This window comes from Sarcophilus harrisii, chromosome 2 (genome assembly GCF_902635505.1).
Source record: "Sarcophilus harrisii chromosome 2, mSarHar1.11, whole genome shotgun sequence".
In the NCBI taxonomy this organism is placed as follows: domain Eukaryota; kingdom Metazoa; phylum Chordata; class Mammalia; order Dasyuromorphia; family Dasyuridae; genus Sarcophilus; species Sarcophilus harrisii.
The window spans coordinates 482,781,355-482,799,279 of NC_045427.1; the positions used below are offsets into that span (position 1 = coordinate 482,781,355).

The following is a 17,925-nucleotide window of genomic DNA, read 5'->3' on the forward strand; positions in this document are numbered from 1 at the left end:
TACTCCTCCAACTCTGGCCTCTAGGTTTGGAATAGATAACTGCATGGATACAGAAAGGATCATGGAGAGGTAGGGGAGGAAGGGGGTGAGTAAAAAGGAGAAATAGAAAGGAGGGATTTACAGAGTAGGAGAGAGCAAAGAGATAAGGTGTTGGAGCACCTTTCTGGAAGCTGCCACTTCCTTCCCTCTCTCACAAACCCATTGCAAAGATTCCTGGCTGCAGGGATATGGAGTAAAGAGTTCCCAGATCTCCAAAGGTTTTTCAAGTAGGAGCTAACACTTTAGAATCTGGTCTGGAAGCAGAGCAATAGTGTAAAACCCTTCTGTTTACTCTAGAAATAAAAGGCCTTAGTAGTATGTTTGAGTTTTATTTTGATATTGCCGCTTTGGGGGGGAATAGAGGAATATACATATTTGCATACATTAACCCTTCAATCAAGTAATCAACAAGCATGTATTAAGCATCTTTGATGTACTAGGCATTGTTCTGGGCAATTTGGATACCAAGACAAAAATGAAACATTACCCTCCCTCAAAAAGTTACATTCAAGGGGAATAGGAAGTGGTACATGTACACATAAATATATAAAATATATAAAAAGTAAATAAAAGGATACAAGATAATTTGTTGGGAGCCATGTCACTGGAAAGCCAGAGAAAAAGCTTAAATTGATCTGATAAGGAACAGCCCACAAGCATTTATTACATGCCCACTATATGCCAGGCACCATGCTCTGGGGAGATTAAGAAATCCCCCCAAAAAATAGTCCCTGCTCTCAAGAACCCCATAGTCTAGGGAATAAATTGGGAATAATCACCAGAGGGAAGGTATTAGTATTAAGGTAGATCATAAAGATTTCTTGAGGAGGTGAGATTTTAGCTGGGACTTGAAGGAAGTTAGATGAGCCAAGACACAGAAATGAGGAAGGAGAAAATTGTAGGCATGGGAGACACCCCATAAAAATGCAGGAAGTTTTCAGTCAGAGAGCATCGTGATAAAAATGGTATTTAAATCTAACAGCATATATAGGATTAGAATGAGAAAAAAACAAGAGTCAGGAAGGCCAACTAGGAAACTGCTTGCAATTTAGTCTGATACTGCTAATGGACTGTGGAGCAGGAGTAATAATTAAGTTAGGGGATGTATTTTATAGAAAATGCTGGACTTGGAGTCATCTTGAGATCCCTGAGTTCATATTTAGCCTTCAATACTTATTAACTATGTGAACCTGGGTGAATCACTTAATAACATGTCTGCCTCAGTTTCCTTATCTGTAAAAGGGAGATAAAGAATAGCATCTTCCTCCCAGTATTATGAGGAACAAATGAGATATTTATAAAGTGCTACATAAATGTTAGTCATTACTATGAATACTGATGTATAAGCTATATAATGATCTTTTGGATTTGGCCATCAAGTAGACCTCCCATTCATTCATTCATTCAGTCAATCAAAAAGCATTTATTATTCACCTATTAATCACCAAGCCCTGATGATACACATAGTACAGATGGTACAAATGCTAAGAATGAGTCGATCCTTACTCTCTAACATTCTAATATAGTTAATGTGGTTCCAGTGGTGACGCTGTTCTCCAGGCTACATCTTTTTTTTTATCAGCTCAAATCCCACTTAATTCCTTCTACACATTCAATAAGATGGAAAGCTATGTTCTGTTTTTTAGCTTAGAGTTATGGGGAACCCTGAAGTTCCATGACTTTCTGCTGTTGATCTGATTTTCTTCAAGAAATCACTGACCCTGTCACCTGAGGATGAAGCAGGCAGCTGATCAACATCTGGTTTGTGACACTGCACAATTGTTGAGATCAGGAAATGAAGAAGGAGCTCCTTACTGCCACTGAATGGCAATAAGATTTAGGAAAGCTGAGCATATATAAAGAGCAGCCCCACCAGAATGAGGCAGAATTTCCAGATTTTGAAAATCTGAATTTTATTGTGATATTATTGTTTTGTTTGCTTCTACTGCCTTCCTCTTGCCATCTTATATAACCCTTATATAATTGCTTCTACCAATACTGATGATTAGAAATTACCTTCCCCCTTCCCCCCCCTCCTGCCACAATCCCATCCCTTCCTGAACAGTGACCTGTTCACTATTGGCCTCCAATGTTTCTATGAGGAAAAGAACCCAAGAAACCATCTCCAGAGGACCATGAAGTTTATAAAAGTATCCCTATGAAGCAGAAAAAGCAATGAATCTGGAATCAGAGGATTTGAGTTGCCATTAGCTCATACTTTCCACAAAGTGTGGCTTGAAAAGCAAGTCTTAACTGAATCTCAATTTCCTCATCTGTAGAATGAAGGAATTGAATTCAATGACCACTAAAGTCCCGTTAGAAAAGTGAGCTTTCTATTAAATAGTAATATCTCATTTTCTTCATGTCCAACACTCTGTGACCCGATTTGGGCTTTTCTTGGCAAAGATATTGGTGCAGTTTGCCATTTCCTTCTCCAAATATATCATACTTCTTTAATAATAGATCATTTCTATAAAACTTGAAGTTTCACAAAGTTTTTTCGTTAAACAACCCTGTGAGATAAGCATTGCAGGCATTAGCAACATCATTTTAGAGATAAAGAAATTGAAGTTCACCTTGTTCAAAGAGGTCAAATGAAGCAAATAATGAAAGGATCACCCTCATTTTAGAAATAAAAAAATAGACTCATCTCACTCAGAAAGCAGGGAAATGACTGAGCTATTCAGATAGTGAATATCAGAGTCAGGATTTGAACACAGTTCTTTCCTGATTTCAAATTCAACATTCTTTCCCCTTTACTAGGGTGCCTCTTATCAACCCTCTTTTTATCCCAAAAAAGAATTCAAGTATATTTTGCACACATTGTTTCATTCATCCTCAAGGCTTCTCTAAGAGCTAGGCTAGACAAGCAAAGATTTATCAGTGAAACAGGCTCAGAAGTGATTAATAAACCCTTATTTTTTTCAATAATAGTTTTTTTATTTTTCAAAATATATGCAAAAATAGTTTTCAACATTCACTCTTGCATTGTTTCTGGAGTTGTGAACGAATCCAACCATTCTGGAGTGTAATCTGGAATTATGCCCAAAAAGTTATCAAACTGTGCATACTATTGGGCTTATATCTCAAAGAGATACTAATGAAGGGAAAGGGACCTGTATGTGCCAAAATGTTTGTGGCAGCCCTTTTTGTAGTGGCCAGAAACTGGAAAATGAATGGATGCCCAACAATTGGAGAATGGTTGGGTAAATTGTGGTATATGAATGTTATGGAATATTATTGTTCTGTAAGAAATGACTAGCAGGAGGAATACAGAGGCTTGGAGAGACTTACATGAACTGATGCTGAGTGAAACGAGCAGAACCAGGAGATCATTATACACTTCAACAACAATACTGTATGAGGATGTATTCTGCTGGAAGTGATATCTTCGACAAAGAGAAGATCTAATTCAGTTCCAACGGATCAAAGACGATAGAATCAGCTACACCCAGAGAAGGAACACTGGGAAATGAGTGTAAACTCTTTGCATTTTTGTTTTTCTTCCCAGGTTATTTTTACCTTGTGAATCCAATTCTTCCTGTGCAACAAGAGAACTGTTTGGTTCTGCACACATACATTGTATCTAGGATATACTATAATATATTTAACATGTATAAGACTGCTTGCCATCTAGGGGAGGAGGTGGAGGGAGGGAAGGGAAAAATCAGAACGGAAGTGAATGCAAGGGATAATGTTGTAAAAAATTACCCATGCATATATGTACTGTCAATAAAAAGTTATAATTATTTAAAAATAAAAAAAAAAACCACTCACCCTTGTAAAATCCTGTGTTCCAAATTTTTCACCCTCCATCTCCACCTCCTTCCTTCCCCTACAGCAAGTAATCCAATATAGGTTAAACATGTGCAATTCTTCTAAATACATTTCCACATTTATCATGCTGCACAAGAAAAAGAAAATCAAAAAGAAAAAAAAGAGAGAAAAAAAGCAAGCAAACACCAACAAAGGTGAAACTACTATGTTGTGATCCACTTTCAGTCCCCATAATCCTCTCTCTAAATGCAGATGGCTCTCTCCTTCACAAGTCTATTGGAATTGGCCTGAATCACACCTCTTAATAAATATTTATTAAGTACTTTTTATATGTCAAGTACTGCGCTAAGCACGGGAAATACAAAAAGAGATATAAGACATTCCTTGATCTCCAGGAATCTATAGTCTAATGGGGAAGACAACCAGCAAACAGAGACCAAAAAGAAAGGAAGCTATGTACGGGATAAATAGCAAGTAGAGGAAACGCACTGGAATTGAGGGATTAAGGAAAAGACTTCCTATAGATGGGATTGAGAAAATGCTCCTGAGAGATGGAGGGTCTTGACTCGCCATCCCCCATCCACCAGCATGCCATCCTAGACTTACTTGACACTGTCTGTCGACTCTCGGGCAGGCACACCTTATTCCTTCAGGGAATCTGTGCCCTCAAAACTCACGTTACATACTGGGAACTTCCGCAGGGGACTCTGAGGGAGGGGGTGAAGGGGTGGGAGTTGCAACTTGTGGGCAGACAAGGGTTAAAACTTCCCTCCGGCTAGGAGGACAGCAACAGGTTGAGGCGGGCTGGGCTGTTTTCTGCATATTTCCTTTTTCTCCAGCAGAGGGTCCGGGCTCTCTCAGTTGTCCTACATAATAGTTGCATTGAAGAGAGGCTGGGCTGTCTTGGGAGGGGGGTGTGACCGGAGCTCTGCCGGTCCCTCCCCCCTACTGCTGCCCCTAGCCACTGGCGCCAGAGCACTCCACAGCCCACTTCTCTGACTCTCCTCAGGAGGTTTCACCGCAGAGAGCCAGAAAGATGGACTTCGGCATGTCTGTTACCCTGAGCAAGAGATTCCAAGGTAAAACGATCTCTTTCTGTCTTCCCTTTGCCCTTACGCCTCCACCCTTAGCCCCCACCCCCACCCCCTTCTACTTCGGACACCTGCCTATCCCCAAACCACTTCCCACAGTCCTCCAACTTTCAATCCTGCAGAGGATTTTCCAAGTTAACTTTTTACAGTCTAGAAAATCTGGGGGAGAGATAGTCATGCCTCTTGGAAGAGATGAGCACCTTCCTTGCTCCCTTCAAAACTACCCTCTTTGTTTTCTACAGGAGGGAAAGCATTCGGCTTGCTGAAAGCCCGGCAGGGGAGGAGGCTGGAGGAAATTAACAGGGTAAGAGAGCCATTGGCTGCCTCTAGGTGGCTGGGAAAACTTCCCCCTTGATCGATCCGTAGGTCCGCACGATTTACGTTGGAAGATGGTAGCTTTGTTTCTCTCCTTTTCCAAAAATAACTACAGTGAACTGGAGTCTGTTTGGCTTCCTTTATCTCATTTAGTATCTCTCTTTGGGAAATATTTGTGTCTAATCTAAAACGAACTTTTTAGAATGTGCCTCCGTCCACATTTGCAACCTAAAAGTTCATTGATCTCTCTTTTTTCCCTTCCTCCTCTTCTTTATTCTTGTGATAGACCTGTATTTTGCCCACCCCTACTAAACTCTTGTCTTCCATAACTTCGTTCACCTTTTCTAAATGCATGTCCTAATTAACCCTTTTTCTTCCCTCCACTAAACAAGTTAGATCTTTCTCCCAATTTGCTCAAGGTCATTGAAGTTTCAGGTTGCAAATTATGAATCCCCAACCCAGAAATGTGGGGCAGGGACTGATCATTCTTGGTGAGTATGGTTCTGTCTTTCTCATGATCAGGGAATTTAGGATTGCTTGAGAAAAACTCTTAATTTGAGAACAAATGATATAAAGGCCAGTTTGGAAGTCTTAAAATCATAGAAAATTAGATCAGTGTAGGACTTCAGAACAAAGAAGGTGAGAGGTAAACTGGAGTTTAGATATCCAGTTTAATTCCTTTAACAGATGGGGAAACAGAGGTCCAGAGAGACAAGTCAAATGACTTGATTAAGGTCTCCCAGACTTGGGTCAAGAACTTAGATCTCCTTACTTTGAGATCTTTGCTCTTTTCACTAGGTTTTATGGACTAAATGCATATTTTGGTTCCTAGATGTTAGGAGTCCTTCCTGTCCTCTTTCCCCCCATCTCATCCACAAGTTGGGTTCAGGAGTATCACTGATATCTCCCCATTCCCAAGCTTCCCACTTCTATGCTTCATTTATAGCTTTTAGAAGAACTTCTTCCTGAGAAGGCAAAGAACAGTGATGTTTCACGTTAGGACAGAGAGAAAAGGGATTTTTTAAAGAAATCAGTTTATATAGGGAAATTCTTTTAGCTCTAAAGAAGATAAGGGAATTTAATCTTGGGAGAAGTATGCCTGCATAATTTCAGTGAAATATTGTTTTTATTTTGGATTAGGTAACCTCCACTCCCAAGGGAGAAAATCTCAAACTCTGCCTCAATGACAATAAGAACAATAATGAGAATTTATATAGTACTTTAAGATTTGCAAAGTGCTTCCTAAGTCAGAATCTTCTAGGGCTGGTAGTACAATGGCTATTAACATCTCCCTTTTAGAGATAAGATTTATCTTAACCACATGAATTGACTTGCTTAGGACCACCTAGTCAGTAGTTTTTAGAGCAAGTATTCTAATTCCAGGTCTATTCCAGATCTATTATCACAGACTTCCCATCTCTATCCCTAAGACCTCACCCCCTCTCAGTATATGCTTATGCTGAATTTTAGTGCCTATTTCCCATTGGACTTGGGCAGTGTGTGCTGAGGCAGGAGTGTGGGACATATGCAGTGGCAGGCTTTCTAATCTACCTGCTATTTTTTTTGGTTTGTGTAGTAGTATGGGATTCTTCTTCCAGACATTGGAGATTTGGGGAAGTAGAGGAGCTTCTAGGGTTTCTATGCACATCTTATGTCTTCCAGGTCTCCCAAATGAGTTGACTCACCCTACACTCTCAGCCCCTCAAAACCTTTGGAAAGGAAAATAAGATAGGGTGCCTTCTGGAAGGCCTTCTGGAAGATGCTTCCTGTTCATTCTCAGGTCAGCTCTCATGTGGAACTGCCTGGCAGGTCATCAGGAAGATACTGCCAGATTCATACTTAATTCTTGGCTCTTCATGAGGCCACTGGACAAGATCCTGGTGCTTTAACCTCTTCCAGGTCCCAGTGGGGCTGCTCCAGCCCAGGGTTGAGTTACATGCTGGATGAGTTCACCCAGAGCCAGCAGGACCTTGAGTATTTGGCTGTTGAAGTCAGGACTGGGGAACGTAGTCAGACTGGAGAAACAATGGAGGGGGGCGGGCTTAGCTGGGTGTTTCCTCATCCAGCCACACCCTCAAGGGATCCGGGGTGAGCTAGAATGGGATGGAATGGGGTGGGAATCTTAAAAGCAATAAATCTTACGGTAAAATGACTAAGAGATCATCTATTAACTCCCCCTTGAAATCTTAGGGATGAGGAAAACTGAGGTTAAAATCATTTGCTCAAGGATAAACCGAGAGAGTAGGGGACTAACTTTGGGAGGGACTGAAGCTGGTTTGGGAAGAGGGAGCTTTGAATTGTAGTGACCAACAGAGGATCTATCTTGAATGAGGTCCAGATGAGGAAATTTAATTGGGCCTCTGGATCTAGTCCCATTCCATGTTTATTTGTCTCTTTCTCCCTGACCCTAGGGTGGGGCCGGTCTCAACCTAACCTGGAGCTATCTGGTTTTGTAATTCTAGGGCCAAGCCCTCATCACCTGAGCTCTAAACATACCCACAAGCAATAGCAACTCTCTGCCACCACAGAAGCCACTGTGTTAGGAATGTAGGCTAGGAGGTCTCTGTGTACCTTGTAGTACTTGACTAGGATGAGTTGATAGGCGAGGGCCAAGGGTGAGCTGCAAGACAGGCTCAGGAATTGGTGAGATGAGTTCCCCCCCCCCCCCCAAGGGATTTTGTATTTTGCACTGTGCTTAGAGACAAATTGAGCAGTTGCAGCATTTAGAAGTCTAGAATTTGAACAAGATGTTTGTACAAAAGCCTGGCCCATAGGTTAAAATCTCTGATATGCTTGTGAATAGTTAGAATGAAATGGTAAATCATCAAAGAATAGACTGCGGCCAAAAACAAAAAACAAAGATGAAGCAAACCTTTCTTTCTTTTCCTTTCTTTCTTTCTTTCTTTCTTTCTTTCTTTCTTTCTTTCTTTCTTTCTTTCTTTCTTTCTTTCTTTCTTTCTTTCTTGCCAAGGACTATTTGGATCTTTATAACATCATTCACAGGTCATACGGAATTATCAGCTTCTAGGACTCAAGTAGTGGAAAGTTATTGCATGTAACTTTCAGTTCATCTTTGCCTGTGGCGTCTTGTGGACTGAACAGTAGTTATCTCTGAATTAGGGCTTTGTCTCAAGGTACCAAAGTTTATTTTAAAAGTTTTTATTGATGTTCTTCCCATTACAATCATCTCTTGGGGGTTAAAAATACCTACCTCCTGGACCTTTCCTGGTAATGAAGAAAAAATAATAAAGAAAACATCTAATATAGTGACTGGTCACATCTGACTATCTGTGTGTGTGCGTGCGTGTGTGTGTGTGTTTGTGTGTGTGTGTATGATATGTATGCAATTTCATCATGGCAGTCTCCTCTCTGCTTGGGAATAGGAGTTATGGCTCATTATCCATTTTCTAGAACATTTATATTATTGGAGTCATTGCCTTTATCCTTTTGGGTCTGCTGATTTCATTTTATATCAGGATATATTCTATGTTTATATAATCTATATCAGTCCATAAAAATCTCCCCATATTACTTTGAATTTGTAGAATTTCCTATTCACAATCTATTACATTCATTCATGTACCATAGTTATTTTCACTCATTCTCCCACTGGTGAATATTTAGGTTATCAAAAGCACTACAGTGGGGAACAAATCTTTCAGTAGCACATAACTAAGAAAATTTAGCAATTAGGGAGCAAAAAGAATTCACATGCTTTCCACCTCTAGATACTAGGAAAGCCCCTCTTGGACCTGTCCACCAGCACCCTTGAGTTGATAATTTAAGGCCATGTTTTCTGCCAGTTACCCCAGAAACAGTTTGTGCTGTCATGGCCCCACTATCACTTGCTATGGCTCTGGGGAGTTGCCCAAATGAGTTTGGAGGCAATTTCCCAAAGAGGAGCCTGCATAGTCCTCAGGCAAAATCCCTGAGGAAGGGATTTTCTTCCCTTCTTCCCTTCTGTGGAAGGGATTTGCATTCAAGGTCAAGTGCCCCTCAGTGACTTCCCCTCCCAACTCCCCTGAGAGTCTGGGAATGTGTAAACTCTCCTTCCCTCTTCTGCTCTTTTCCCATCACATTGGTGGTGCAACTGCGGCTGCAGAATATGTGTGTGTACACCAAGCCAGTGGCCTGCTGAAAGTGGCAGCCAGCCACCTTTGCCCACTCCGGAGAAGAATAGAGGTCATTGTGAGAGGAAGCACCTTCAGTTCTGATCCTCATGTGCAGCCTCTGTTTGGTACCAAACATGTTGCACTTGGAGACACTAGTTGTTCTGTGCCATGGAAGGGAAGCCTGGTGTTGGGGTCCTAAGAACCTTTCCTTGTGCAGTTCTTTAGTGTCAGCATCAGGTCCTTAGAGATTTCAGTGATTCAGGGCTCCAGGTCAAAACTGATAACCAGATAGAGAAAAATAGAAACGTTCCCCATGGGAACATTGGAGTTGGAGAATTTGGCCCATAATTTGGGGGATGGCATCAGAAAAAGGGCCATTCGATCTGCTTATATTCTATAGCTCTTTCCTCTTTTCTTCTGAGAAAACTAGGAACCTTCCCATCTGCTGTCTGGGCTGGGGCAGTCCAACCCTAGGCTTCTGTTTTTGTTTTTTCACTGTGTGTATTTTGTCTAAAAAAGTATGGAGATTAAGGCCTGAGCACTGCCCCCCACTCTCCCCGCATAGTTGACATTCTCCACAGCCCAGATGACAGGACAGGGGCCACCCCAGGCCAGCCAGGTCCAGCCTTATATGGGAAAGGGAGAAAATTGCTCAGACTTCCCACAGGGGTCAGGAGGCCCAGGATTGTGTGGGCAGAGCTTTAGAATGCCCAGACTGCCTCTGTGCCTAGTGGAAAGATTGTAGTAGAATGGAAAGGGTAATTGGATCACTGTCCAAGGATATGGATTCTAATTCCAATTCTGTTCTTTATTGACTGTGTGTCCTCTGGCCAGTCACTTCCTTATTTGCAAAAGAAAGGGAAGTGGGGAAGAGAAGGGAGATTGGCTCTCTAAGGTCTCTGCAGGCTCTAAATCTGGGATTTTGTAAGGTCTTATGAATTCAAGAATTAGTTTCAGAGTAATATTTGACTGACTTTTGTAGAGACACAATCTGCCCAGATTCTGGTTCACCAGCCTATTGCAGTCTTGCTCTTACACAGTGCTCTCTTGCTTGGAGGGATAAGGATCTCTGGCCCAAAGCCAGCCCCATTCTCCCTCCCAAGTGGTTTAAAGGACTTTTAAAGTTTTACATCCACTTTATTTCAGAAGGGTCACTTTAGAATGAAAGTAACACACACATACTATAAAATACTAGGCACAAACCATCTGAGAGTATAACCCCTCTGAGTGTCTGCATGTCCATTAACAAGAGAGGACAGGGGTCTGCAACTATACCTGGGAAGGCTGGATGCCTCTCAGTGCCACCAGTGTATGTGCCTAGGTAAATGTGCTCAATTGGCATTGCAAAAACACCCTTCTCTCTTGCTCTTCCTTAATATATTATAAGGTAGATGGCTGATAAGCTGCCACGTGAGCCCCAGATATGGTATCACCACCAAAGGTTCAGCCAGCCTTGGCTGCTTTGGGACCGGAGTCATGGGGAGCTGAAGATGGAATTTCTTTGGGGTTTCATCATTTGCGTAATTGGTTGTTTTTCTCTTATTCTGATCACTGGCAAGAAGGTTAAGTCCTCTCAAGGAAAGAGCTTCCACGGGGAATGTGAGATCTTGGTCTTGGGGATCACCTTTACAGAGCTACTGCCCAGATCACAAGTAATACAGTCCTGACCTTGTAGAAGCTATACTGTGCTATACCAATAAAGACACTGGAACTTTTCTGTCAGGCTGAATTTGGGCCCAAGCCTTATACTCAAATTCACTTGGTCTTTTGAGACATTGGACCCCTTTGGATGAGAGCCGGGGCATGACTGGCTTTCATCCTGTTCTTCCATTCATGGCCCTCCACAGGATAAAACAAGACCAAACAGGGTAGCGAAGGTGCAGGCAGGCAAGAGTTAGAGTTCAGAAAAGGCAGCTAAGTCAAAAAGGAACAGTCAGCTAGGCTGGCAGTCTAGTAATAAATAAGATCATAGAATCAATGTCACTAGCAAAGTGAGCTTTGATGGCCAATGTCATATACTGGATCTGTAAATGTTCTTCAGGCTAAAATCAGGATCATATCTAAAACCTAGAAAGAAGCAAGGTTGGTAGAATCCTCAGAAGGTCTTTATAGTACATTCTATATCAAATAGTATCATCCAGAACTCTAGGAAAATACCTCAAAAGTCAAAGTAGTCCAACTTTTGCCTAGAGTTCAAATGTCTTCAGTGACTTTTCAACAAGTGGTTAATTGATCCCTTTTGGAAATTCTGCAGAGTTCAGATGTACTTCATTGAAAGAGCAATAATAATAATTATTAAAATAGCTAGCATTTATGTTGTTGTTTGGTTGTTTTCAGTTGTGACTAATTCTTTGTGACCCCAACTGTAGTTTAAAAAGATATTGGAGTGCTTCATCCTTTTCTTCTGCTAATTTTACAGATGAGGAAACTGAGGCAAATTAGGCTAATTGACTTGCCTAGGGACACACATAGTAAGCATCTAAGACTGAATTTGAATTTAGGAAAATGAGTCTTCCTGGCTCTAGGCCTAGTATTCTATCCATTGCCCCAGCTAGCATTTATGTTTCATTTATTACTGGTGTATGTAAGCTATGTCTGATTCTATTCCACAGTCCTAGAAACCAGAGCCAGGGTTCAAATCCAGACCTGTCTTGTCTCTAGGTCCTGTGTTCTTTTTACTGTACCACAGTGATTTATAATCTCTGGACCTCTGGTTCCTCTTCAGTAAAATCAGAGGATTGGACTGCATGATTTCTGTGGTTCCTTCCACAGTTAACTTCACTCCAAACCTCTCAGACTGGCTGTAGTAAATCTTTATAGCTCCTGAAATTCTCCCTGGCTACTTTTGAGAATGGTCATATACTACTCCTTTCAGGAAATTGTAGAGATAGAGGTGCAACCTTCCTATATTCTAATATCAACTTTTTGTTCTGTCAATGGAAGTGAAAATCCTCTGTGTTTGTTCCTTGTCATTTTGGAGGTGGATCTTGAAACAGGACTGGAAGCAGAAGTCTCTCTAGGACAAGTGAGGATTCTCCTTTCCAGGGTCCTCACAGTACCCTCCTGATTAACTAATCCTTAACTAAGATAGCTGCTACAGCAATGATGAAACAATGGGAATGGTGACTAGCTGGGGAAACCACACTGGTTTAGATAATCAGGACTTTTGGTGAAGGTTAAGTCCGGCTGGACCCTTGGACAGATTCAGACTCTGGCGGAGTACAAGTGGTGAATAATTTCCCAGTCTCAGAGTTGTAGCTAGACTACTTTACATAAACTAGCTCATTCAGTCTTTCCAACTACCCCAGAAGATGTTTCAGAACTTCCCTAATCTTCATAAGCCTATTTTGCGGTTTTCTTGGCAAAAATACTGACGTGGTTTGCCCTTTCCTTCTCCAATTTATTTTTAAAAATTTTATAAACTGAGATAAATAGGGTTAAATGATTTGCCTAGGATCACATAACTTACTAGTAAGTTATCTGAGTCAGGATTTGCAGTTAGGAAAGGAGAATCTTCCTGGTTCCAAACCCAGTACTCTACTTTATTACCTAGCTGCCCAATAAGGGAGAGGCTATCATTCTCATTTTACTACTTGAGAAAGGTTTAGTAACTTACTCAGGATCTCTCAGCTAAGTGGCTGAGACAGGATTTGAACTCAATTCTTCAAGGAAGACTAATTTTTCAAATCTGAGAAAACACAGTTAAATGGGTTTTCTGCTAAATCATTTTTTCCCCACTAAGCCATTTATTTATGTTTATGCATTTTCCTTTTTTCTTTTAGCATCACTGTCCTTTCTCAGTGACTCCTTCCACCTCTACTACAACATTTTCTTTTGTAATATTCAAATGGAACAACCTATTGACCATATCTATATGGTATGAACCCATATGGATAGAACATGTTCTATCTGCACATCTCCATGAGATAAGAAGGGCAGGGATTGTTAGCCCTGTAGAAACATAATGAAAACCTTTTTACTTTCTTAAAAATTATATTTCTGTAAAAAATAAAGGCCTTTCCAGACTTCTGGGAAAAACTCCTTGGAAAAGATCAGGGCAAAAGAGCACAATGGTTATTCTTAGGAAAATGGAGTAACAACACCTTCCTCAAACTTGAAAGGATTTGATTATTGATCCATCTGAGAGAAATATTTCTTTACCTTGCCTTAATCACTGATTAGTAACAAACTGATATCTGCTAGAGATACCTGGCACAGCTCTCCTTCATTTAAAACCAACTCACTTGCATGTCATGGCATCACATCCCTAATGTCATAGTCATCTTCATTTGCCCACTTGATGTCTTTGTTAGGCTGGCCTTCTTTCTATACTGAGAAAGGATTAAGATATCTGTTGGAAGTGGGAAGTCCCTTTATTTAACTTCAAAAGGACCCACTAGTCCTGGAAAAAATAAAGTAATAATTTAGATTCTCCTTTATGAAACATTAACCCAGATGTATTTTAAGATATCTTTTCGTTATTTAAGATTCCTCTAAGTGTTACCAAAAAATCTTTTGGGGGCAGAGAGTCATGTCCAGAGGCATGGGAGACTATTGCCAGTTTGGACATTTCTTTAAGTTAGAAATAGCTTAGATATGAAATGATAAATTGTTTCTAGCAGACTTGAATCTAAAATTACAGAGTATTTGTATTAATCTTTTTTTCTTTCAACTTCCTTAATTTATAGATAAGAAAACTGATTCCACTTAAGGTTAAGTCACTTGCCCCAGGTCATATAGCAAGGTCTATGACAGCCCATACTGTGAGCTCAGCTGAGGCTTCTGAATACAGGTTCAAAGTTCTTTTTGCCATGCCATGCTGACTCTATTTAGAAAGAGTTCAAGACCAGGGCAAGTCACACTATGTGATGCCCCTACTCTGACACAAGAAACCATCTCTATTCCTGTGAAATCCGATTAAAATGTACTTCATGGGTGGTCTTCAAGGAGAAAATAAGTCAGGGGTTCTTGATATGGGGTATGTGAACTTCTTTTTAAATAACTACTTTTAAATATAATTGGTTTCCTTTGTAATTCAATGTATTTTATGCATTTTAAAACGTCATTCTGAGAAAGGGTTCCTAGGCTTCACTGCCAAAACAGGTTAAGAACCCTTACCTTCAAATTACCAACAAGGTAATTTGAAGCCTGAAGTGTGTCTGTGTGTGTGTTTTATGTATATATATATGTGTGTGATAAAGTGAAGGTGAGGTGATGAAGTGAAGTAAATTTGACCTTGATGGTAGCTGAGTATTGTTGAGCTGAGCAAGCTATATCAGAATAAGAGAGAGAACACGGAGCTTGGGCTTTTTAAGAAAATATGTTTTTATTGATATCTTCTGTTTCTTACATTATCAGTTTCCCAAATATCTCTCTACATTCCCTTTCCAGAGACATTACAGAACAAACAGAATTTTTTAGAAAAGAAAAATTAGCACAATGGATCAGTACATTGAAAAAGTCTGAAAATGTATATAATATGCTCTTTGTCAATTTCCCACCTCCACAAAGGAATAGGTTGGGGATATTTTCTAATACCTCTTCATTCAACTTCTGAAGAATCTTTATAATCTTGTTACATTTACTTTTAACTTTTGTGGTTTGTGGTTGGTTATCCTTTCTTTTAGATTGTTATAGTTACTATGTATATTGTTTTCTTGGCTCACTTGCATCAGTTCATATAGATTCCATATTTCTCTATTCATTGTACATCATTTCTTACAGCACAGTAGTATTCCACAACATCCACATATCACAGTTTGTTAGCCTTTGCCCAATTTATAGGTATCTACTTTATTTCTAATTCTTAACTATCACGTCTCTTCCAAAATATTTTGGAGTATATGGAGACTTTCTTCTTATTAATAACTTTCTTGGGGTATAAACCCAGCACTGGATTCTCTGGTTCAAAGGGTATAGACATTTTAATCACCTTATTTCCATAATTGCAAATTGATTTTCAAAATAATTATTATTTTACTGCTCTACCAACAATGTATTAGTGTGCCTGTTACTCCATAGCCCCTCCAACATTGTTGCTTACAATTTTGTCATTTTTACCAATTTGCAGGTTTGTTTTGATTGACATTTCTCAAATTATTAGCTATTTGAAGTACTTTTTCATATGGTTGTGAATACTTTGCAATTCTTTTGAGAACTGTTAACATCCTTTGACCAGTTATCTCTTGGGGAATGACATAAATGTATGCCTGTAGCTATATATACATCTGTATTTATACACATATGATTGGTGTATGTGTGTGGTTGTTTTTTGTACATATTTCTTGGATACCAAAACCTTGGAGAAATTTGATAAAATGTTTTTTGCCATTCTACCACTTCCTTTCTATTTCAATGCATTAATGTTTGTCCTGAAGCTTTTCAGTTTCAAGTAATCAGTTATCTGTTTTATCTTTTGTAATTGTTTTTATCTCCTATCCATAGCTGTAAAGCCCTTTAAAAAATTTATTTTTATTTTTATTTTTCCCAGTTACATGTAAAACCCAACATTTTGGGGGGATTGTACTTGTACATTTTTTAAAACATATTTCCTTATGAATCGTGTTGGGAGAGAAAAATCAGAACAGAAAAAAAAAATCCAAGAAAACTGGGGGAAAGTCAATATAGCATATGCTGATTTACATTCAGTCTCCAAAGTTCTCTCTCTGGATGCCGATGGCATTTTCTATCCAAAGTTTAGTGGGATTGCCATGGATCACTGAACCATTAAAAAGAACCAAGTCCATCACAGTTGGTCATCGAATAATCTTGCTGTTGTTTGTACAATGTTTTCCTGGTTCTGCTTGTTTTGCTCAGCTACAGTTCATGTAAATATTTCCAGGGCAGAGCCTTTTTTTCTTTAAGCTTTTCGTTTTTCACTGGGGGAACCATTTCTTTCCATCCCACTCACTTTCCCAAGTCACAACCCAATGCACTATTATCAGAGGACTGGGCCAACGACAATGGCTCCCTCTTTAGTATATACCTTTGAATCAGTCCTGAGAAGATCAAGGAAATCTAGGATGGATGGAATTCTTGGTCTGAAGTCAGGAAGGAAGTCAGGAGTTAAAATCCAACCTCAAATGCTTACTAACTGTGTGACCCTGTCAGTTTCCTCAAATGTAAAATGAGAATAACTTGACCACACAGGGATGTTGTGAAGAGCCAGTGAGGTCATGATTATAAAGTGCCTGTTACAGAGTGAATGCTTAATAAATATTTATTCCTTTTCCACACTTTTGAGGAAGAAGCTGTGGACAGGACAGGATGAGAGGCAGGCTCTCCAATTCTCAGTTGTTCAAATGGCTGGAGTCAGACACATGAAGCTGAGAAGGCTGTACTGTCCATTCAGCTGCCCAAGAGCCCCTGCTTGCTGTATTCTCTCCTTCCGCTGTGTGTCTCTTGTGAGAGGGTGGAGGAGGTGGAGGGAGGGGAGTTCTGTCAGCAGCAGCTGCTGTGAGCAGTGGGCCAGCTCTGAGGACCATCTGGAGGAGATATGGAGGAGGGTCAGCCTCTCTCTCCTGCAGTTTGAACTCAGCTGCTTCTTCCTTTACTGGGCCCTCTGTTAGCTAAGGCATTTGGCTTTTTGGGCCGAAGGAGAAAAGAGGCTACTTTAATCTCCCTTCTCATGACTCTTCCTACCCCAACCCATATGCTTAAGAAAGCCTTGTGAGTACTAGAGAAATAAGGGGTAATGACTAGTGACTTCTAGACTTAACAGGAAAGAAGTGCAGAAAACCCAGAGCTTTGCACAAATAGAATTCTGAAGAAACAATGGATCTAGAATGGACCTTAGAGATTCTCTAATTCAACTCCTACATTTTATAGATGCAAAGGGACTTGACCAAGGTCCCACAGCTAATTAGTAAAGCTGATGGCATGGTACAGTAAGAATATAGAATGTAAGAATATAGAATGTGCGTGGTGGAAGAGGCTCAACCTTCTTATTTTACAGATGAGAAAACTGAGGCCCAAATTCAAACAGCATGTCAGTGACAAAAGTGGGATTTGGAATTGAAGGACTGGGTACAAATCCTGGCCCTTCTACTGATTACCTTTGTGACTGTGGGTAAGTTATTTCCCCTCTTTGAATCTCAGTTTCCCCATCTGTAAAATGGGATGGGGATGATAGAACTAGATGATCTTGCAAGTCCCTCCCATCTTATGAGATTGGAAGCCAGGTATTCTGATTCCCAATGTGTGATTACTTTCTCTTCACCATATTTGCAACTTTTCTGTTTTTCTTTTTTGATGAGGCATTTGGGGTTAACTGACTTGCCCAGGATCATACAGCTAGGAAGTGTTAAGTGTCTGAGGTCAGATTTGAATTCAGATCCTCCTGACTCCAGGGCCAGTACTCTATATACTATACTATACTATCTATCTCCCTTCGCATCTTCTCTTTTCAAAGGAATTTGTTTAAAGGGATCAAAATGGAAATATTTGTATCAGATGTAATTGAAAATTTACCACTTCCAAGAAGACTTCCTTGATTAGCTTTGCCCTGCACTTAGGAATATAGTTTATATTTCTTCTACTTATGTTCAGCTCTGAAATTTTTTCCGTTGTTTCTTAGGTAGGGGTTTTACTTT

The 17,925-nt window shown here is 40.1% G+C and overlaps 1 protein-coding gene across 2 annotated transcripts in view; it reads left to right on the forward strand.

Annotated features, from left to right (window-relative positions):
- Nucleotides 1-4,702: 4,702 nt before the first annotated feature.
- The window catches only part of AIF1L (allograft inflammatory factor 1 like), a 35,407-nt gene continuing 22,184 nt past the window's right edge, over nt 4,703-17,925 (forward strand). The window contains exons 1-2 of one of the 2 annotated variants that reach the window (XM_003757408.4): nt 4,703-4,895; nt 5,150-5,211. In XM_003757408.4, coding sequence (XP_003757456.2) covers nt 4,853-4,895; nt 5,150-5,211 — 105 coding nt within the window. In that variant the 5' untranslated portion in view covers nt 4,703-4,852. The remainder of the gene's footprint in view (nt 4,896-5,149; nt 5,212-17,925) is intronic. The other variant, XM_031954851.1, reaches the window with a different exon arrangement.